A 23416-nucleotide genomic window follows, 5' to 3' on the forward strand; every position below is an offset into this window, starting at 1 on the left:
TACATTTTGAAAATATAGCTATTATTTAGTGACTTTTGATCATGCAAATATTCTTGACTCACTCTCTTGACTTGCAAGTAATGCTTTTAAAAATGTGTCCAATTGTTCTTCCCTATAACGTTTAGGGGGGGAAGTTACTAACATATGATGCATACCAACGTTGCTACTCTATGGTGTAACAAAGGGAGTGAGAAACAGCATCATATATACTAAGATACTTTTCTCTCCAATGTACAAACCCTCGCACCATACTGCAGGGGAGTGTGTGCTCTGTCACACATAGGTTTTGTACTTCCAGTACAAAAACCTTGCTATGATCCTTTCCCCTGTTTGTATGTATACTGTATAATGCAGCGCTCATGCAAAGTTTTAGATGCACGAAGAACTCAAAGTCTTTCATCTCCATTACGCCTGCCCCATGGAGAAGTAAGGTTTTGGTGCAAATCTCAACCTTCATTTGTTAGTACAGAGGTATTTGTGTCGAAACCCTTGAGTGGTTGCATGGGATTACCAATTTACCACCCATAGAGCGCCTACTTGTGGCAAAGTAGAGCTACTATGCTAGTTTTGGTTACTTTGGCCAACTTTCCCACACAAATCCTGACTTGCGTTGGAAGGTAAATACCACCACAACACTTTGCATCTGGTTTGCAGTATAAAAATAACACAAACCCAATGCAAAGTGTTAATAAATATGGGCTAAGGAGCTAATGATAACCAGATATTATCTTAAGCATCTGATGTGATGCCCATATAGAAAAGCGCTCTACAGAGGCCTCAATTATGAGTTCCCTAGAAGAGAACATGATAGTTATTGTACAGTGACAATCCAATTCCTCTGGGTTTGGCATTTAATAAGTGAAAATATTGAACAAACTTTCCTAGTTAAGCCCTTGAAAGTGACATATAACATGGGGAACATGGGGCTTGCGGTACCCTCCATACCAAATTCTGCATCTCTGCATACTAGTCAGCCCGTTAATGCCTCCTTGTGGGTGATATCATTTTTTTTAAAGGTTGATCCCAGTAAAGTAAATGAAGTCAAATCCTTTTAGAGAGGGCAATGCCAGCCAGTAGTGGGAACCTAAGTACATCTTTGGGCACTGCTGGTTGTTTGAGAGGGAGTCTGTTGTGGCAAAGATCAGTTTATGACATGCCACAGCTAACTGTTACGCAAAATATCCATGGGGAAGGCATTCTGAAACCTGTTGATGGGGTCCCTTGGCTTGTGTTAATTTCTGAAAAATATATATTTTAGTAACATTTATTTTAGTAACATTTCAATAAACCAAAGAATAATCAAGATTGGTCACATAAAACCAATGACGAATTGGAAACTAATATTGCTTACATTGTTCCGCGGTCATTTTGAATAGGCTAGTTATTTTTTGCTTTAGGTTTTTATGCTGACATGCTGTTTTTTATGGTCTGGCTTGAAATTGCAGCTGTTGCCAGATTATTATGTGAGCCTTACTAGAAATGGGCTATAGCTCGCCCCACATGTTGGGAGCCAGAAGTACCTGTTTTGATGGGGAAGGAGTTGTGCGTTTCCACAAAAAAGGTGCTTGTCCTCCACTAGCTTTGGTCATTTGGTTTATTTATCTGACTGGCTGATTTTGAACTTTCAAGGGTACACACATGGCCTTGTAATGCTGTAAAAGTGTCTTAGAAACTAGGGGCTAGATGTATGATGCATTTTTGCAGTATCAAACAGCCCGATTCATGCAATCAGGATGTTTTCAAACGCACATATGCTTTTTCTGATGTCTAAATTCATGGACATTCAGTAACTTGGTACCGAATCACAATTTATGTTTTGCGATTCGGTATTTGGAAGGGGCATGTTGAAGGCTTCTCTTCCTAATACCGAATCGCAGTGTTATATACAAATGTTTTGCGACTGAAATGCAGTCGCAAAACATTCACAATTTACTGCCAACTCAAAGTTAGAGGTAATCCATTCGCAAATGGGAAGGGATCTCCAAGGGACCTCTTCCCTTATGAGAATGGTTGGAAAAATATTTGTAAAAAATATTAACCATAAATGTTTAATTTTTTTTATTTTTAAATGAAAATGGTCTGCATTTAAAAAAAAGATTGCTTTATTTAGAAGCAGTCATAGACATGGTGGTCTGCTGACCCCAGCATACACCATCCCAGTGATGGCAGCAAATCCTAGTGGGTTGCAAATTGCTACTTACCTCATTAATATGCATGAGGTAGGTCTATTTACAACCCAATAGGAATCGCTAATGAAACTCAATAGAGTTTCATACATTAGGAATAGTGATTTCCTAATTGCGCATGGAAATTGCAATTAGGAAATTGCTATTCCTATTCTTCATAAATCTATTCCTGTAAAGTGTATGCTATGTGTCTTTCTCTGACAAAAGTACAGATAGGAGGAGGCCAGTCATTAACCTACATTGAGTTTTAGGTCTGGCTCGACAGTGCAACTGTCACCTGACCTTTTAACATACACCAATATTAGTCTACAATTATGTGCTTCCACACAAATACATGTCGATCGCCTTATGATGCTTCACATTACTATACAAAATTCCTTTAAAGCCCGACCTAGTGGCATTACGTTTTGTTTCTGTATGTATTTGTGGGCTGAATACATAGATAAATAGTAATTTAACTGTATCCCTCAAAATGTGTTTTCTATGCAGACTTGCCCAACAGGTTGCGATGTAAAGATGTATTTATGTTTTTTTTAAAGTAGAAAGCCTTGTATTTCTGAAAAGTGTCCAAGTTTCAGAAAAGAACTCCACTGCAAAGAGCTTCGTCTCAATATGTAGCTAATTAGATATCATGGGATTTTTAGATTGGTTTAGTTATTCTATATCATAGGGGTCCCTTTCGTATCATAAAGGGTGAAGTGCCCCAAGTGTTTTTCAACTCTATTGTTGGTGAGGTGGAGTGCTGATCAGTGGATATGACCATTTGTAATGTTATACTGGGAGTTTACATTGGTTAACTTTTTAAGAAACATTTTCGAGTACAATAAAAAGTTTAAAAAAAAATCTTGGTGTGCTATGTAGTTTGCCTTGGGTAAAGAAAAATAGCTAAGTAAGATACTGGTAGGAAAATGGTTCGAGAAGGAAATCTCTTTATTGTCTCCTTGAGACAGTCTTTTACTAGCAGAAAATAATGCAACATTGTGTAATGCAAAATATTGTGAATTTCACAAATGTTACATATGTTCATATTTTTGCAGGCATGGATACAATTTTGCTTGGGGCATAGTATAACTATTATGAGGGAAACCCTGCACAATTTTGAAGTTATACATTTTAAACCTATATTAATAATACATTATTTCGACCAACCAAACTACAAAGCGGTATCACCAAATATCATTGTAACTTATGAAGAAAATGCTTCCTTTTTTAATACATCCATAGTCCTTGGAATACATTTTCAGACAGGAGTCCAGTAGGAGACGCCTTTCCAGAAGAAGAGCATGTTCCTGTCTCAGATTCACTTTGCCTAGTCACTTCCTGAGGTATTATTTCCGGAAGTAATTGAGACTTGCTTCTCACAAGAGTTACACGAGTCTTTTTAAATAGCGCTGTGACGTGCACCGCTGTCTCTTTACGTCCGCGTACCACTGAATTCATGATTAGTTTTTACCTGATTATTAAAATATCTTCTTCTTAATAACAACACTCCTGCCCAGAATATTGCATCAAACGACATAAATCAGAGACAGGGCGCTAAATGATGTACGCTGCAAAGATCTGTGAAAGAGGTGTGCTCTGGTAATTCTCACTGTTGCGTAAACGTTTGCACTGTATTAGGTGTGGCCTCTTTATCTTCCGTTTTCTTTGTGCTGCTTGCTATAATCATTATTGTGAGATGATTCTGTGTTGAATAATAATCAAAAACTCACAGGGAGACATTTAGAAGATCAAAATACCTATATAATAAAAGGCAAGACTACTTGTAGGGTGCAGATCACGCGTTTTGCTCAAATCAGAGGGGCATATTCACAAGGTTCTATCGCCGAGCTAACCGCACTTTATAGCAGCCAAAGTTGCGATAAACTTATCGCCCCAATCACAAGCTGGTGTAAACAGCCCACAGCACCAGTATACCCGCGATAGCAGCTGCAAAAAACATCGCCACAGATGACCCCCGCAACTATCGCTAATGAGATGCAGAGTAGGCGTTCCCATGCGAAAAGCCGCGACAACACCACACTTCAACATTCTCAACGACCAGCCAGATCGGTGATAAGAACACAAAACAGGCGATAAGGCGCGTCAGCACCCGGAAACTAACACCTGCTCAGACCTGGTGCAAAGCCTGGACCACAAAAGGGAGCCCAGCCCACAGCCACATTGGAAGGGCAACAGATGCCATGGAGCCACTGGTCATGCGACCTGGACACCCGAGAGGGCCACAACACCCACCGCCACCACCCCAGGACCCCAACACCCACCCGGAACCCCCCCTTCCGGACCACCACAGAGGCAGCGCAGACAAAGACAGCGGACCCCCGGGAAACGCACTAGCCTCACAGACCCAACACCTGACAATGTCATTGCCCACTACAAGCTCAAAAGAACAACCATCGTACGCATCCTGACCAAAATCGCCTAACAGGCCGACGGCACCAACACAGCGGACAACCAACATACCACCCCACACAAAGCTGCTGGCTGTGCTGCACCTGTTGGCCCCTGGTACTCCCCAACCAACACCCTCCAGAGTCGGAGACGTCTCACAGCCAGCCACATCCAAGTCCCTCACACCCGTCCTGGACATCACCATCAACCTAGTACCCCAGTCTCTATACGTCCAACACAATGCGCAGGATCCGCTGGATACCAAGCAAGGACCATATGCCATAGCCGGATGCACGCACGTGTTGGGGGCAATCCACAGCACACATGTCCTACCTGTGCCCCCTGGTGACACAGCACAAAATCACCGCAACAGAAAGTACATGTCTCACATCAATGTGCGGGCAACATCTGAACACCCAGGAACCTCCACCAATGTCGCCTCCAAATACCCAGCCAATGTGGATGATTCCTTCATCCTCCGACAGTCCATCAGCAACCAGCGTTTCCAGGATGGCACTAAGGGAAATGCACAGCCACTTGGCAAGTTCCAAATGAATACCCCACTCACCTCAACTCCACAACCATGCAACTCACAACTCTGGCAATGCACACGTCACAAAATCAAAACCAACATGCAAAACAACATGCCCGCCCACCAGACACGACAGAACAACTCACAATGGTAACCTGGGCAAGCCGTGAACATGAGCCCTCAACGGCATGGCTCCTCAGCCACACACTAGCCGAATGTGGGGAGAGGTGGCAACCAGGCATGTGTGAAGGATGCAGGAGAACCATGATTGGGAAAGTACGCAATGCCAAGAGTGGCGGAGATGTGCTGGACAGACTGCAGTATGCACAACACACCCATATCCGTGGTGACATACACCTCTGGTGTATGGAGTGTAGTGGACAGTGGATGCAACCATGTCACCCCAGCCAGTGGGGGAATTCGCAGAAATGTTGCCTGTTACGTCCCCCGTAAGCGTGAGCGGAGTGGGATGGCCCGGCATACGCCAGGCCAGCGTAGGGGTGTGAATAAAAAGCACGTAGCCCTGGGCGTGGTCCTCTTCCAGAAAGCCCAACGTCTCTGCCAGGGCGGCACCTCTCACCATGCCACGAGGCCGACGCCGTCCTCGTGAGCAGAGTTGCCTGCGAACCTGTGCGCCTGCCGTACCCCGGCCCTCTGGACCCCGAACCTGTCAGGCCCGCCCCTGCGCAGCCAGGCCACACTGATCACCTTCCGACACCCGCGTGTGTCAAGGAGGGCCCACCACGTGCCTGCGCAAGCTCCAAGCCTGAGGCCCGCAACCTTGGCCTCCTCAGACCATCACGGCCTCCACACAGGCCCTCTTTAGTCCTTTCTCATTTACGAACTCTACTGCCGCCTCCGGCCTACACCACGGTCAAGTAGGTCACACATTTGGAACCGAGTCTTGATTACACCATGGCAGTGAACATTATTTAAGGCAGAGTTCATGTCACTATACTGCTTTCGATGTGGTGCCACCAAGTCTGTGCATAGCATTACAACCACACGTGTCTGTGGGCCTACGTAGACTACCACCCTCGGCCTACGCTGTGCACGAGTAGTTCACAGAATTGGAACTGAACATCGATTATTCAAAGGCAGAATACATATCATCACACGCAAGGAGAGGCATAAAAGGATGACGCATTGCAGTCTGGAGGGAATAGGATCATCGTTACGGAGGTGGTCGAACACTACCGACAACTGCCCTGGTGTCACTAACTCTGTGCATCGCGAGCCGACAGGTGAGTGTGGGCCACTGCTGACCACTGCCTCCGGCCTACACTGCGGGCCAGTAGGTCACTGAGTCTTGATTTAGCGATGGCGGAGTTCATATCAGTGTATCAGCATCATCGCAGACTGCATCCCCTCTCAGCACCGGTGCCACTAAGTCTGTTCCCCGACATTCATGGACACTCTCTGGTCGTACATTGGTGGCGTCTGAGTCTATGGACTAGGGGCTAGTTTTCATCCTCATGTAGCTGATACCGAATTGGTGGTGAAAACGAGGCTGTCGCTTTCCACTCCACCATTTGCTGCTTCGGGATAACATCAGACCTTCCGCATCATGCCCTGGAGGACACCTTCCTCTGTCCCCGCCAGCCTCCACCACATTCGCCTTCGACATCGATGAGGATCCGCTCACTGCGCGTGGACCTACCTCAGTAGACCGCAAGTCACCGTCCCGTGCCATGGTGCCTGTGCCGGCCACTGTGTATCCGGGGCCACTAACTCTGTGCTGGTCAGGTCCGGGACCCCATCTTCTGAGATATTGGATGGCCTCTGAGGTGATGCCCTTAGGGTCATCAATGCCGTGTGTCTGTGGTCCTGCGCTGTCCGCTGCCTCCGACCTCAACTGCGGTCCACCAGGGCTAACACATCAAATCGAGTCCTGACCGGCCCGGATATTGCATCACCGCAGGAGGCACACGCCACCACCGCCAGGACCTCCTCCAACCGCCATCTGCCAGAGTTGAAACGGTGGTCCTGACAGACTTACGGAGTTGCTCACACCTGTCATGTATGCCATCATCAGACTGATACCCTGCTCGGCACTCCAGGTGCCACCAACTCAGTGCACCACAAGCCATCGTCCGTTACTGATTGAGTTTTGTGCTGTGGAAAGGTTGCGCAGCAATGTCACCTCCAGCAGTGTGGGAGACCTGGGACGTTGGTGAGGAAGATGATGCAGGTCTTACAAACCCCACTGCATCTGCATCAGGAATATCTCGAAGGGACACAATCCGAGACTTTTTCTTCACATGGACGCGCTCAGCTGTAGTGCCCAATCTCAGTGCACTGCAACTCACGGACACTTCTGTTTGCATGTTGGGTGTCCTCTGGACTTTCTCCGGCTCCCTCCATGTTGCTCAACAGTTGACTCTGTTATGCAGGTGTTTTTAGTTTCCGTTGCACTGGTGTCCACTGTTCAAGTGGTTGCCAGCACCAAGCACTTCATGTGGGCTGGCTTACACTCACCCCACACACATCCAGCACAGTCGTCACTATACATGTGGCCCTGCCAATAAAGGGGCCGGGCACATAATATCTGCGTGTGTCCCTGTGGTCTTGTTGTATGCATGACGGCCCTGGGCCCTACGACATTACATTGTGCTGTGTACAGCGGATGCAGACATGTCACTGCAGGCAGCGGGCTAGAACTTGGACATGTAGCTTGCGGGTGCTTCCTGCTGTGTGGTCTGTTGCAGGTTCTCTGTTCTCCTCTAAGTAGCTTGGCTGCCCAGGTCCAGGTGGTGGGTTGCGTGGGAGGTCCATGGGCTGTTGTAGGGCATCAGTGTCGAAGGTGTGGTGGTCCTCTCCGGCATCACAGATGTGTTGTCTTCTGTGCTCTGCTGGAGGTGTTGTGTGCCCCTCTGCCATGTGAAGTGGAGATGCATGTTGACATTGTGTTGACATGTATGTTGGCGCATTGTTCTGGTTTACATGCAGACTGTATGACAATGTACATTGTGACTGTTTGGGAGGTGCTGAATTCTGCTGCGGGACAGTGTACATTTGGACTACATGACGGATGTGAGGTCATACGCGTACATTTCCATTTCACAGTTTTCTGCTCTGTCAGATGTATTAGGCATGTTTCTGTGCATGTGCGGAGCCAGTTCCTCTGTTCTGCAGTGTTGGCTATGCGCATTGTACCATGTTGTCATCAATATGGGTGTGCTGAGATTGCTATGTGTGTGTGCTGCAGTGTGCCAAGGGGATCAGGGACATGATCCTGGGTAATTATGGGTGTGCAGTGTGCTACACCTCATTGTGTATGTGTGCCATTGTGCCCATCTCACCCATCCCCCCAGGCCCTGTTCGATACTCTCCCTGTTGATGTAGTGTCAGGTCCTCTCGAGCTGTGTCCGTACTCCCTACTCCTTGCAGCATCGCCACACTGTTGACTGTGGCCCCGGTTTCCTCCTGGTCCTCCTGTGGCGCAGGACAGCCACCTCCTGTCTCAGTTGCTGCCTTCCTGTTGGCAGCGGGTTTGTGCCTGGTTTGGCTGGTAGTGTTCTGTCACCTCCGTGACGCTGGTCTTGTTTTCCTGCGGTCTGCATCCCGTCTTCCTCTCCCTCTTCTCCTTGGCCTTCCCCAACCCCGTTGTTCCTTGCTGGTGGTCTGTGGGGGTTGTGGGGTTCGCGTTGGCCTCTGCGCTGGGTCAGGATGCATCTATGTTGCTAAGTGCTTTGGCTTGTTTCTGGTGTGTTGTTTCTGTGGTTTTTATGGTGCATTTTCACGGCAACGCATTAGATTTGCAGGCTGTGGCTGGTTTTCGCTGCTTTTTGTACCGCAATTGGCCTCATCGCATGAGTTTTTGTGTTCGCGTTTTGCATTTTTGCGGCGTGCGTTGATTTTAACGCTGACATTTGACACGTTATCTGGTGACTATCACATGCTACCACCGCGTTATGAATATTTGGTTGGCACGGCGTAATTTTCCCGCGATAGGCTGCGATGTTGAGAGTTGTGTTAGGCTACTCTTGCGGTAGTTATCACATGTTCTTGTGAATATACCCGAGTTGTTTATGTGATTCTACCCCACCGTGCTATGAAGTGATACCGAGGGGCATATTTACAAGGCCCCCCCCGCCAGCAGATCATCAATGTTTTTGACGCTCAGGTGGTACAGAATGCTGCCCCATATTTACAAGGCCATGCAAAGCCACCCATGGCCTTGAAAACATGGCCCCCTTTCATTCAGATCTCTGCGCCAAAGGAGCTTACCATGGGTGTTTCTATAGGTGTTTATACGCAATGCCCATGGATTCTGACGCATTCCCGGATTTACAAGGTTTCGTAAGCCTGGGAATGAGTCAGATTCTAACGCCTCCTCAGGGGAGGCATTAACGTGGTGCACAAGGAGAAACACCTTTATTTCTCCTTGTTTTTGCTCTTTCTATATGTGCTGCATTTTGCAGCAGACATAGAAGAAGGAAACGCCATCAATGATTGTTTTTGTGCAGGAAAGTTTCCCCTCCTGCACAAAAACAATCATCCCCACAATGAAGGCACCCTTGCTCGATGGTGCAAGCGTCCCTGCATTGGCTCTAAGCAGCCAATTTTGCACCAGCACAGAGAAAAGCACAGGGGTGCGTCGTATTGCTGTAAATACAACGCATCCCTGCACTTTCCAAATAATGCAGCTTGGTGAAGCAAGATGGCTTGTAGCGCCGCACTTTGTCATTTTCTAGTAAATATGCCCTCAAGTATCTGTGTTGTCATTTTGCTGGCGAGAGTTTAAGGTTTCCGTCTGACTGGGTCGGTAGGGTGCAGTGGTACAGCAAGCGAGTCATGGGTGCTGGTGGAAGAAAGGAAAGTGGCTTGGATGCAGTGGGCCCCTAAAGCCTTAGGACTCGCTATACCTACTGCACGTCTCAAGCAGCCGGATATCCGAACAATCCCACTGTAGAAACCCATAAATGATGCAGACTTTCAGGACTGAGGCAGAGTCAATGTCAATGTGGTGATAGTGGCATGGGCCGGATACATTAAAGCCTTTGGACCCTCTACCCTTCAGATTTACTCCTTTGTCACTTTAGACATTTGCGTTCTTCTCAATTAGCATCTCTAAAGGTCAGGGCATTCCTAAAGATGTGCTCTACAGGACACTCTCTGTGTTGAGCTTCTTCCTCCCATTTACCTTCTAAATAAAATTCTGACCACAGCGTGGAGAGCGGCTCGGGGCATATCACGCCCAGGCCCTTTGAGGCTTCTCAATCCACTCTTGATTCGGGACTACTTTGAGACGGTTCCTTCTTTAGATTAAGCATGTATACATGTTCTCATTCATGCAACGAGCAGCTGTGCTTTGTAGTGGACGCCCACTCATGCCTTAACCAGGAAACTCAATCTCCTGCAGTTGGGAGATTAAGAGGGAAAATAACAGGACAACTGTATTGTGTAGCAATTACTGTGGGGGCTGCAGTGTTGTGGTGGAGATCTTTCAATCCCTCAAAACAGGTGCAGATTCTCAGCAACCGGGGAAATGTTGATAAGTGCAGCAAGCAATCTTAAGCCTCAACTCAGATGTCCCCGCAACTTACAACAACCGTGATGGTCTATCATGCCATAGGCCACATTGAGTTATTCTGTGACATTGCACTCCAAATTAGTAATGATTGGATGCACAGTCTTGCATACAATTATTAGGCTCATCTCTCATAGGGCCACCAGATCACATGCAATCTAAATATATCACATGCTAAAATGCAGGCCTTTGTCACATTAAACACTGCAGGGAAATACACATGACTTATGAAGCGTTTAATTGACGTGTGCCCTATGTAGTTGTGTTTTTCCTTGTGCCACCATGCTCTCACTCCCCTTTGTACTGCCAGGTCCTTGTTCTGTCATGCCTCTGTGTGCGTGAGGCATTTCTTGTCCCTGTGCCCCATTTGCACTTCATTGCTTGTTCTTCAGTGCTCCTCTATCCTTCCATGTTCCGCTGTGTTCCTGTTCCCCAGTGTGCTCCCATGCCCAAGCTCACCCTTATCCCTGTGCACCCTTCCCCCTCCTTTCCTGTTCCGGCACGCCTGAGCTGGCAGATGTGCTTACACTACATTACTAGCTCCTGATACATTTCCCTCTTGAGCCAGGGACCCCTTCTGAGAAAGTATAATGTTACTGGAGCTTCCTGACCACCTGCTCAGTCCATGAAGAGGACAGTGAGGCGAGGAAGCAGAAGCCTCAGCGGATAAGGGGGGGAGGGTGTTGATGATGTAGATCGGAGGGAAACCTCAAGGGAAGTTTCTGCTGCAAATAGGGTGACCCCAGTGTTAACTTAATTAGCATAACATGGGGATTGTATCACAGACTGCAATGTGATACTATGTGTATGCCTTTCATGGTTAAACTCACACTTCCTGTCCCCAGTCACCGTTTGTATTTAAATGGCTAGCTAAGGTATTGCAAAACTCATTTCACTTCTGTATGGTTCATATTCCTTTATTTGGGTTTAACAAAAGATTATTGAAGAGAATTTAGCTAACTCTAGGTTCCAAACTTGTGAGTTAGTTGCTTCCTTGGTGCAGAAATGTCACTAGTTACTATCAAAAGCTCTGAACCCATTAAGTCACTCCACTTGTCCCATGATTTGTGTGTTGGTCTGTCTCCATATTTCTTGTGACCAAAATAGTTCTTTAAGCACCCTGCATAACTTTTTAATCCACATCTGTATAAAGAGTGCGAATGTAAACCGTGCCTCCTGTGGAGGCCAGCGGTGTGCTGTTGCAGGATCCACATAGACATCTAGCTAGCCAATTTTGTTGGGTAGCCCTGGGTGAGAGGGAGTAAGGAAGCCTAGATATACCTTTTGATTTAGTAGGCCTAGGCAGTGTAGTGTTATACGGTTCCTACAAATTTAGTAGGACTGTGTATTAGGTCAACAAAACTTCACAATATAGAGACTGTTCTGCTCATGTCATCAATAAATGTTGGTTTAGCTAGCTCATAGTATCGCATCTAAACTCCTGAACCTCCAGAGTTGTAAATGCTATTGATAACCCCGAGCAATTACTACTCTTATTCACAAGGAAATAGTGGAAACAGATCTGATCCCTTTGTTTTTCACTTTTGCATGTCCAAAGTTTTACAAAGAAAAGAAACAATAATACATTTTTAAATGTTTATTGAAAAGATCCAATCCTTTTGATTAAAACATTAGACAGATGAGACACATCATTGTTATAAGCATTATTAGAATGGTGAAAAAATAAACAATTCATAAATGAGTGCTAGATTTTACAAAAATGTTAAGTGCTTTATGAGCTGTAGATACTATTTATGCATTCACATATACTAGTTCCCATGACTAATTTTTAAAGATCATTTAAGATGTTATGCTCGCCTACGCATGTGTTTACTTAATCTCACTTTTCCTAAACAAATTTGAAATATATTTGTGCAATCCCCACTTGATGTGCACAACCTTGTCGATCATCTCCCAAGCCCCTCATGTATTGTACAGTGCTCTGTTGCTTCCTAGCTAAGTTTTCGCTGCATGACTACTAAGACATACAATGATGACAGTTAACTATTCCTCCAACCGTATATTTGCGTTCTGTATGTGAGGCTTATATAACTCATGTTTAGGGTTAGGAAATGTCACCAACTTCTAAAATATTTACAATTTAGTGGTTTCTCCTTTAATAATCAATACTCTTGCACATATTCTCCCACCTGCACACATCCTATCAATATTATGTACTAACACTATATTGACTGGTACACGTTAGTGCTATTTTGTGCGGTCAGTTAATGCCTTAATTAGGTGCTCTGAGACGTGCCATGTGAATTTCTTTCTAAATATTATTTTGTAATGCAGATCAGCAGTTCTTAACCTGTGGTCCGGGGACCACTGGGGGTCCATGACACGTATTCAAGGGGTCTGCGACTGCTTAGAAAATTCAATAATACTTACAGATTAATAAAGTGTATGTAGATAAAGAAGCACAATGAAAAAGTTTGTAAATGTGAAGAAATTTGAAATTGGAAGCTAAAAATTAGGTTGGTATCCTCAAATTGATTTTTGGGAGCAGTGTAAGTGCATCAAATAGAATAAAGTACAACCAATGGGTGGCCTCAATTGAGTATAGAAAACCACCAGCACTTGTCATTGAAGGGTAGCACTTCAATCCTATGTCGATGTCTTGCTTTTTTGCTGCATACACCTCCAGCAGGTTAAAAACACAAGTTATGGCCACTATTTTTATCACAGACTTACTAGTTCTCTGGTTTTGGCCTAGTTTTCCTACTAATGTTGCTCACAGTTGAGTCTTAGGTTGTTAAAGTTATGGATTGTGTAGCCACCACATACAGGGTAATGTCAGGACCAGACTAGAGTGCAAAAGAGGCCCTCCTCTCTCTTCATTGTCCCTCCTTTTCTGTCTCCTCTCTCTCGCTTAAAGCACCATCTGTTTCTGCTGGAAGAACCTGGGTGAAAAGTGCGAGAAGTGCCATTAGCGGCCCACTGGAATAAACGGCCAATCTGTCCCAGGGTCACGGGCATTGACTGTATTTCATTAAAATAGATTTCAAAAGCTTTTTCTTGTGATTTAAGGTAATTCTTTAGAGCAGCATGAATGTCATCTTATTCCCTCCAAAACTCTTTTACTCTTTGTATACTCGGTGCTAAACTCCCTGGGACACATTTACAAAAGAGATTCGGAGAGTGGGGCAACGCAAAATTTGGCAACACCGCGCTCTGACATTTTTTAAACACAGGGATGCGCCATATTGACAAGAATACGGTGCACCCCTGTGTATTCCCTAGCGCTGGCACAAAAATAGCTGCCTAGTGCCAGCGCAGGCACTCGGCCGCCATGTTGCAAGGGTGCATGGGCGATTGTTTATGTGCAGGAAGGGACACCTTCCTGCACATAAACAATCAATAATGGCGATTTGCTCTTTCTATGTGCGCTGCAAAATGCAACACACATAGAAAGAGCAAAAAACGAGGAGAAATTAATAATTGCTCCTCGTATCGCCATTCTAAGACCTGGTATTCCCAGGCGCTGCCTCAGCTTTGTAAATGTGGGAAAGCATCAAAAAGCAATGGGTGTTGCGGTGGAAGGCTCACTGCAACACCCATTGCACGCCCCTTTGCTGCCGAGGACTGCAGCAGAAAGGGGCATATTTACAAGGCGGCGTTAAGCCACGTTAAGTGGCTTAGCGCCACCTTGTAAATATGGGAAATGGCGCTAGGCCGCCGGAGTGTCAAAAAAAGAGACTCTTCGTTGGAGATAGCGGCTTGTACATATGCCCCCCGGCTTGATAGATTTGGAGTTAAGCTGTATGACTGCTCTCTGCATGTTGGCTGCATCGCCTTTCTTCCCAGGGTCCATTTGCATCCTTACTTCTGAAACGAAGCACTGGTGAGCAGTTGCTATTTTTACCTGCTGTCCTCTAAGCTTTGCTCAACATGTCCTAATTTTCGCACCTACTTCGCCGTCCTAACGAGCATGGGGAATGTTTCTTTTTTTTTACTTCTCTCTTTAACAAACTTAAAATAGCCTCTACCTCCTCGTTTAACAAGCTTCAGTGTTTACCTCATGGTCTAGTCTCACATTTGCTCCCCTGACCACCTGCCCTCCGCCTCTCTCTGCATTCCCAAGTACACCGCAGTCCCCCTGCTGCTGCCAGTCATGGCCATCAGCTGTTGCCGGTGCAGCTTGTTTGCTCTTTACTTCTTTTGTTTTCTTCTCAGTATTAACTATAGGAAACCTCTACAATAACTCCTATGCTGATCTCCCATTAAGTCTCTCTTGAATGCATTCAAGCACTTTCCTCCTTCCAGGGCTTGCTTCAACTTATCCTCTGTAGGGTTTACTCCCCGCAGTTACACGTTTCTGTCCCCCATAAGCCAGTAATGCCAAAACAACGTCTGTGCGCTCTTAAACCAGGTACAGGGGAGGCTGTGACAGAAAACAGGCCCGGGCACCAAAGTGAAAGTGCCCTCCATTAGTGAATCTGAGAGCTACAAATCTGGGCCTTGCTTATAAAAAAATAGTTTTGAATCTGTAGACACTATATATTGCATGAGGATCATTGTCTTAAGGTGCAACAATTGATGAGTAGGCTGAGGCTCTGTGTTCTACAATAATGCTTTCATTCTTTCCCCAGTCCATATCAAGTTCAGGTCGTACTCTGTTGTTGTATATAATAAACATAGATATGATATACATGTAGCAATATACATGTATTAATCTTGTACATTTTGCTAGGAGGGGAAATGTGTGAAATTCTACTTCAGTGCGTGGCACATGAAGCATGTATGAGGTTCGAGAATAGCATGTTTGGAGGGTTCCAAAATCACCCATTTTGCCAGTCAGAGGGCATTTCCGTTCTCAACCAGTTTTACATGATACAACTTTTCACATACCACTGCCTAGTCCTTGTAATGTATAGGTGTTTTGCAAGGTATTGGATACTCCATGTGCGTATGCTTGCTGCAGGCAATGCTTGCAGTAATATTGGTATTATCGACAGTACAAACCGGCCAATCGGGCCATAGCACCACATATAGCCAAAAAACTGGCCCACATGCTGGACTGTGAGACCAACCCTTCTGGCACTGCCATATTGCCCCGTAGGCCACACCCACCATCAGTCGGAACCATCTTCCTTACTATTTCTTAACGTTGCACCTGATCACATGACCAGATCTAACCTTGCCTCATTGCATTAACAGTGCCTCACTTCATGTGAGCTCTGTAACAAATTCCCAATGGTCACCCCCACATACCCTACATAATCTCTTCTCTTAGATGCGGAAGGCCCGTTTATGCTTTTATCAGTGTTTTTTTCAAATAAACGTCTCTTAGTATGTTGCACCCCTATTTATGTTTGATGTGTAATGGTGTTTGTGGCAAACAAAATGTATTCGATCCAACTATAAGGGGCTTTGGTTCAGCCTTCTTCGGCCATTGGCTTCTCAGGGTCCAGAACCTCTGCCTATTGGCTTTAGACATAGTCAATCACATCTTGGATCTGCTCACAGGAGTATTTTAGTCTCTTTCCATTGGCTGTTTGGATGTATCTTATCTCCTCCGTTATCAGATATCTGCAAAGTACACTCTGTCATTACACATTTTAAGTCAGATGTACAAAGCATATTTGAGGTCAGAAATGGGCCGATTTTCCGAATCGGGCTATTTGCAACCGAAAAAAAGCTTTTTGGATTGTACAAATATCAAATTGCGATTTGGTAACACGTGAACGAATCACAATTTGTTTTGGCTACCAAATATTGATTCAGTATTTGGAAGGGGTTTTCCTTCCAAATACCAAATCAGAATGGTATGTATTCATGTTTTGTGACCAAATTCTGGTCACAAAACAGTCCAAATTTACCACCAATTCAATGGGACACCTTCCCCTTTGAGAATGTTTAACAACATTTTTTAAGGGCAGGCCCACGGTCCACTGCTTACTCTTAAAAAATGAAATTTAAACCTTTTCTGTTTTTTAAAAGCCGCTCATTTTCCTTTAAGGAAAATGGGCTAAATTAAAAAAAAAATAGGATTGCTTTAATAAAAAGTAATCCCAGACATGGTTGTCTGCTGACTCCAGCAGGCCACCATCTGTGTGATGGATGTGATCCCTAGTGGTCGCAAATTGCAACCTACCTCATTAAAATTCATGAGGTTAGTCGCTTTACAACCCACTAGGAATCGCTATTTTAAAAATAAAATTGTCATATATGAGGAATTGGGATTTCCAATTTGCAATTCAGTAAGAATCCCAATTTAGCTGGAGGACCAATGAGGGAGGAGAGGTCTTGGAGATCAATCGTGGAAATATTCCACTGGCACTCATTCTTGGCACTTACTTACCAGGCCCTTCAGAGGCTTGTATCAGCAAATTATTGGCACCCAAAAACCCCATACTTTCCCTTTGGCTAGTCTTACCCAGCAAACAGATTTAGTTATTTTCTCCTACACCAAAGCTTTAGTGATTTGAGCATTTGAGCAGTTGATGCTGGCAGAGAATGAGGATGGAGGGGTGGGAGGGAGGACAAATAAAAAATAAAAATAAATACCACTTACCTCATCTGCCGGTCCCATTTCTCCTCTGCTTGTCCGACAACGGCGGTGAGTCCCGGAACCAGGAAGCACCCAGGCTCCCCATTGCCAATCACAACACTGCAATGCAGCATTGTGATTGGTCTGAGCACCGTGGATCGGCGCTCAGATGGGGATTGGGGGCCTGGGCATTCTTCCGACCAGGCTTCATTACACAGTCTGGTGAGGAACATGCAAAGTGCGCATGACTATTTGGCCAGCCGGAGATAGCCAGACAAACAGTCATGCACACTTGGAGTGTGCAAACCACTCCTCCCCCGTGCCACCAGCCCCGCCTGCCCTAATCAAGCCCGAACCTGTGAAAAATAAAATGATAATAACTATGTTACTATCATTTTATTTTTCCTGCTCAAAGAGCAGTGGGCCGAAGCTCCTCGGCATTTGAGACTACCTGTTCTCGTGGAAAGACCAAGCCTTTTCGTGTGAGAAAGCAAAACAAATTCAATGTTAGAAGGACACATGTATACGATTAAATAGGCATGAGTTTCTCATACTGTGATTTAATAACTTACAAAGGAACTTGGAAAGAATATCAATTAGTGCAGTGTCTTGCAGGATATTTAGGCTTTTTAAAATTAATGCTACCCGTAATACAGAATATTTACGAACGTAAAAATGCTACATTTAACTTTTTGCACTATGTACTGACAAAATACTCCTGATCACATAAAATTAATGCTTTATTGATCTTTTTCTATTCCCTGCAGTACCCATCTACGTGCCATTCCTTATCGTTGGCTCCGTCTTCGTAGCCTTCATCATCTTGGGATCCCTGGTGGCCGTTTGCTGTTGTCGATGCCTGCGCCCCAAACAAGAGCCTCAACAGAGCCGAGCCCCTGGAAACAACCGGATGATGGAGACCATCCCCATGATTCAAAGTGCGAGCACTTCACGCGGATCCTCCTCGCGACAGTCGAGCACGGCTGCCAGCTCCAGCTCCAGCGCCAACTCAGGAGCCCGGCCGCCTCCCACAAGATCACAAACCAACTGCTGCCTGCCAGAGGGGACCATGAATAATGTATATGTCAACATCCCCACCAACTTCTCTGTGATGAACTGCCAGCAGGCTTCACAGCTTGTCCCACATCAAGGGCAGTACCTGCACCCGCAGTTTGTTGGCTACGCGGTGCCGCATGACTCTATGCAAATGGCGCAAATGACTCAAATGCCGGCATTTTTGGATGGGTTGCAGGGTGGATTCAGGCCAATGCAGTCACCCTACCCCCACAGCAACCCTGAACAGATGAAATACCCACCGGTGACAGTATGAAGTATTAGGTAGCGTCTGATCACTGAAAAACAGAAAAGCACTTTGGAGGAAGTTACAGTGCTTAGTGCGTCAAAGAAAGTGAACTTCTGGCGCTTTGGACAGCCCTGCTAAGCATTTCTTGTTTTCATTGGAATGAGTTGCTAAAAACATGGTTGGAAAAACTTCTTGAGTTGACATTACCAGATAGGCTTTCATTCCAGTGGATTCCGGTGGAGGATTAGCTACAGGGCAGAATTTATTGCGCTCAAAATGGCGGCGATGCCTTTCAAATGACTGAATGTTTGCTATACTGTAAAAGCCCGAGCCATTAAGTATCCCTGCGGTACGGCAAAAGTCTGTTTTTTCCAGGTCAATGCAAGTGTTGTTTTTTTTAGTGTACATGAACTGACAAATATTTAGGTAAATAAATCCCCAGATCTGTTTAATTCTTAAGACAATCATGTGCAAAGAGTAGAATAAACAATGGAGTTATTGGCTGAAACAAATTTCCTTCCCAAGAGGAGTTCTGTGATTTTAAAAAAAAACACTGTTAATTAAAGTGAAGCCATATGTACTATTCTTGTTTGTATTTTTATGAGCAGGTTGCTTGGTTTCTGTTTTTGAGTGCGCTTGTTTTGACATTTTTTAGCACCTGCCCCTAAATTCACGAGCAGGGACACTAGAAACACCTGGATTATATGGGAATCGGTGATGCTGACATATCTATGGGTCAATTAAGGAAAAGAGGTGTTGTGTGATTTGACAAAAAAAATGCTAATTACGCTGCAAAAAAGTTCCCCTTAATATGGATAGATCCCGGATTGTCGGTGTAGTGGGGTCAGTAACACTGATTGAAGCGTCAACATATGTTGTTAAAAAAAAATTACAAATTGTGATATCTGGGTAGTGAAGGCACCACTAGAATTAACAGGAGTTAAAAGACAAGTAGGCTTTGATTTCTCATTCCACCCCCATTGGAAATGTCCATGTGCCTTCAACAGTTCGAATGTGATGAGAGGGAGAGGCCGATAATTAATACTCATAAGAAGGTTGTCAATATGTTTATTCATGCCTGTCTCACCCCCCTTTTAGGCTGAAAATCATAACAACTGTCCACAGCAGCTCCAAGGCCTGTCTTGATACCTTCACAACACTTACAGTCAAATGTACAAAGTCATTTTGCGGTCGCAATTCTCTTCAATTCTCTAAATCCTCTAAATCACAGGGTTTGCAACCTCAAAAGGTTCTTTACAATGTACTAAATTAGCATCTGCGATTTGGAAAGGAGTTGGTAACTCATTTGCAAAGGGGAAACTGTTCCCATTGCACACCTTCCTTTTGGGAATTATGTTGGACAGGCTCGGAGGCAACAGGCAGTGATCAATAGGACAATTGCCTTCTTCCCTCATGTCTACCTAAAGGGGAACATTTTTTTTAAAGCAGCACCTGTTCCTTTAAGGAAAAAGAGCAGTTATAAAAACAAAAGTTTACCGTCTGGCAATGTTAACTCAGGGATGCTGGTCTGCTGTTCCCTGAATGCAGTGCTCAATTTGTAAAATAATTAGTGCCAGGCCCCAAAGTTGAGTTCAAAATCCCATGGGCCACACTATCAAAGGATGGAGTGCCGAATACCAAGGATGCGTAGTCTGAATTGCCTCATGCCTCTTTAATCCACCAACATACACTCAGACTCTTTATCTCACTTTTAAAGGTTCTTATTCATCCCTGCTTACTTGCTTTGCCATTGTCTTTCCGTCTTTCTCTTTCTACGCTTCCCCCCTTATGTGTTTTTCTCACTCCTGCTCTGGATCATTCTGTTGGGGCAAAATTAGTGCCCGTCCCCAAAAATTTGTGCCGGTGGGCCCCACCTGCAACCACCACCTCACATTAAACACTGCCTGTATGCCACCATCTGTGTGTTTGTAGCTAATCATGTGGGCACATAAATGGGTACCTGCCTACTTAATATTAATTCGGCAGATTGTTCTGTGATGGACATTTTGTGACACTGCCTGTTAGTGCATAGATCACATTGCAAAATTAAAGCAGTTCCCAAAAAGTGGGTGCACAATTTGCACCCATTATTTGCACCCTATATGTTAATACATCTGACCACATGTATGTACGCAAATTGCAGCCGTTAAAGCTTGCATTCTAAGCCTTCTGATTGGCCGAGACAATCTCAGAATTCCATATTGGTTGCAAGTACACGTTATAAGCCATTGATTTGGTCACCTTTCTTTTCAGTTGCACAAGGTAGTTTGAGACTGGCTGGTCAGAGAATCTGTATGTCATTATGGGAGAATTAGTTCTTGTAACCCTTATTACTTCGGCTCGCGTGCTACAAAGAGTATACCATGCATTGCCTTGAGATGCTTGTACGAACTGCGAGGCTTGATTTGCCAGTGACCAGCATGACCCAAAGCCCCCTTTGAGAGTTCCATTGTAGCATACCTCTTCAGGAGCTTGACGATTGCTCATGCGTGCTTTTCGTCCAAAGTGCATAATGACAAATGTTATTGAAGAACATACTCCTGTGGGACATTGGATTGTGGTTCCATGTACGGATTCCACCCGACCATCAGTGTGTTACATGGTACAACACCAAGCTCAAATCATCAGATTCCCACAGAGAGCCTCTGCTCTCATATTAAACAGTAGCATAAACCTAATCATACGTGTCCGCAAACTCCATGAGAAGAGTGTGGGCTAATGAATGATTAATTCTAAGACTATTCCTCAACACCTTCTCCCAATGCACTTAGTAGTACTTCATTATTGGAAACTGGCCTCCACGACTGAGCAAGTTGCAGTAGGGTTGGCAAATCACTAGACTTCGGTGACGCAGTACTCAAGACTCACTATCACGGATGTGGTTTTCTGCCCAAAAAATGGGGGTGCTCACAAGCAAGCTCCACTCCACTTATACATAATGTACAAGAATGAACATTTACATTTCCCCCTGAAGCAGTGTGGAGAAGGTTTCAATTTCAGTGCCACAAGTTCATTTTGCGTCCCATAACTTCCACATATGCTGTGTGAAGGAATGCCGCATCAGAGATACAAGACACCATGACGGTAACATGTAAATAATGCAGTGGAATGTGGACTGTATAGGGTGTAAGAGCCCATTGTCACATCACCCCGATAATCATTGGGCGATTCGGAACTGAATGTACAATTCTGCCACAGACCCGAGTTTTGTCCTCTTAAACACACATGTTGACCCTGTAAATTATATTTCATAACTGCTGATGCTGAGAAGATATTCACTGTTTATCAATTGACCAACCGACCACGTAAAATATTTCCATTTACGTGTGCGTGTTTAGAGGCAAAGTCTACATGTTTGAATTACACTTCTTAGCCCCTAGTCCATGGATAGAGTCCATTATCATTTATGGCAGTGCAGTATGCTTGCTTCTGTTGGTTCCAGGAGTCGGACAGAACACATTTTATTGAGCAATGAGTTTCAGCTGCCTCACTGGCTAGCATCCTGCAGGAAAAAAGGAATATCTCTCTTCCCGACCCAGAGTCACTTGAGCAATACATATTTTCCCATCAATCAATACGGTATCCCTGTATCTTGCGAGATGCACTGTCCTCATTGCACAAGTCCAGTCACGAACACCTCCTCGGCTGATAACATTCAGGTGAATCGGTTTGTATATTGTTTACTTGTAAAAATAAATAAATTTAAATATATAGAACACGTGCTACAACTGATCTGGGGAAAAAATATTTTAAATTGTAAAAAAAAATGGTTTGTAAGAAATGTGGTGTTTTACACGTTTTATAATTGTAATGTATAATAATGTAAAACAAATGTTGACGTTTGCTATAGTTTTTAATTATTATAAAGAGCACTTGTGGCAAAGTGTTTTTTTAAAAACCAAGAAAAACGTCTCCAATTCCTAATAAATATTTTATGGTGTGATTTGTTTTGTCTCTTTAAAAAGATAAGCTTATTAATGTGAAAAGATTTTGTCGAGATTCAAACAAAACATCTGAAAGTAAGGGGCGATACAATGACAACGTTGTCATTCCTTTCAGTGATAGTGCCCAACCTGCCTGCTTCAATTACCTATTGCTCCTTCTCCTATTTCAACCTCCAGTCTTCTGTCACAACTTTCTCAAGTACCCACAGAACACTCTTCCTGTCACTCACACCCATTCTCTTTCCATTTTCTCTTTCCTCTTTTCCAACACGTTTCCAACCATCATCAACACTGTGTCTGCCTAAGCATATGCAACCCTACCATCCTGTCCGCATACTGAATTGCTCTTGACCTCGTTGGCCCTTTGGGACTTGATAAACCTAGATTCTCCTTGATGTATCATTCTGCCTTTTTAAATCCTAACCCAGTGGTTCTTGACCTGTGGTCCGAAGACCCATGGGGGCCTTTGAGGCCTACTCGGGGGTTTAGCAACTGCTTTACAAAATTAAATAATATTAACATTAATAAAGTATATACAAATAAAGATGCAAAATTGAAATTCTGAAAACTTTTTAAGTTTCATTGTGAATCAAACAAAATATTTCAATATTTGAGTATTTGTTTGGTCTAGACTGTATTTTTATGTATTGTTTTGAGCCTCAAATCATAGAAATTGCCTGGGATGCGGACCCCAGTTTCCAATAATAACTCAAAGGGGTCCTCAGATTCCAGTAATGAATCAGTGGGTGTCCACATAAGCCAAAAGGCTAAGAACCACTGTCCTAACCCATTGTCCATTGTCAATTCTCAATGTCTTTTACTGTTATATTTCCCCTGGTCATATACCATCATCTCCTTGACCTGCTCCTTGGAGCATTTACTCCTTTCTGAAACCTTGACTTAACTAGGGTTCAAAGTAGGATTTCTGCCACAATCTATTTAAATGATGAAAATCATGGAATAGTGTTCCTAGTGGTGTGTTACACCCATATAGTATACATGACCTCTGCCCGCCACTTACATCCATAGACCCA

At 44.4% G+C, this 23416-nt stretch overlaps 1 protein-coding gene across 2 annotated transcripts in view; it reads left to right on the top strand.

Moving 5' to 3' along the window:
- The window catches only part of SHISA2 (shisa family member 2), an 84065-nt gene extending 61684 nt beyond the window's left edge, over positions 1–22381 (top strand). The window contains exons 2-3 of one of the 2 annotated variants that reach the window (XR_014967689.1): positions 17903–21316; positions 21413–22381. Coding sequence is in view for 1 of the 2 variants with exons in the window: in XM_085621610.1 (XP_085477736.1) it covers positions 17903–18465 (563 nt within the window). In the remaining variant the exon portion in view is untranslated. Of the gene's footprint in view, positions 1–17902 lie in introns of both variants that reach the window. The other variant, XM_085621610.1, reaches the window with a different exon arrangement.
- Positions 22382–23416: the final 1035 nt, after the last annotated feature.

This window comes from Triturus cristatus, chromosome 8 (assembly GCF_964204655.1).
Source record: "Triturus cristatus chromosome 8, aTriCri1.1, whole genome shotgun sequence".
Taxonomy (NCBI): Eukaryota; Metazoa; Chordata; class Amphibia; order Caudata; family Salamandridae; genus Triturus; species Triturus cristatus.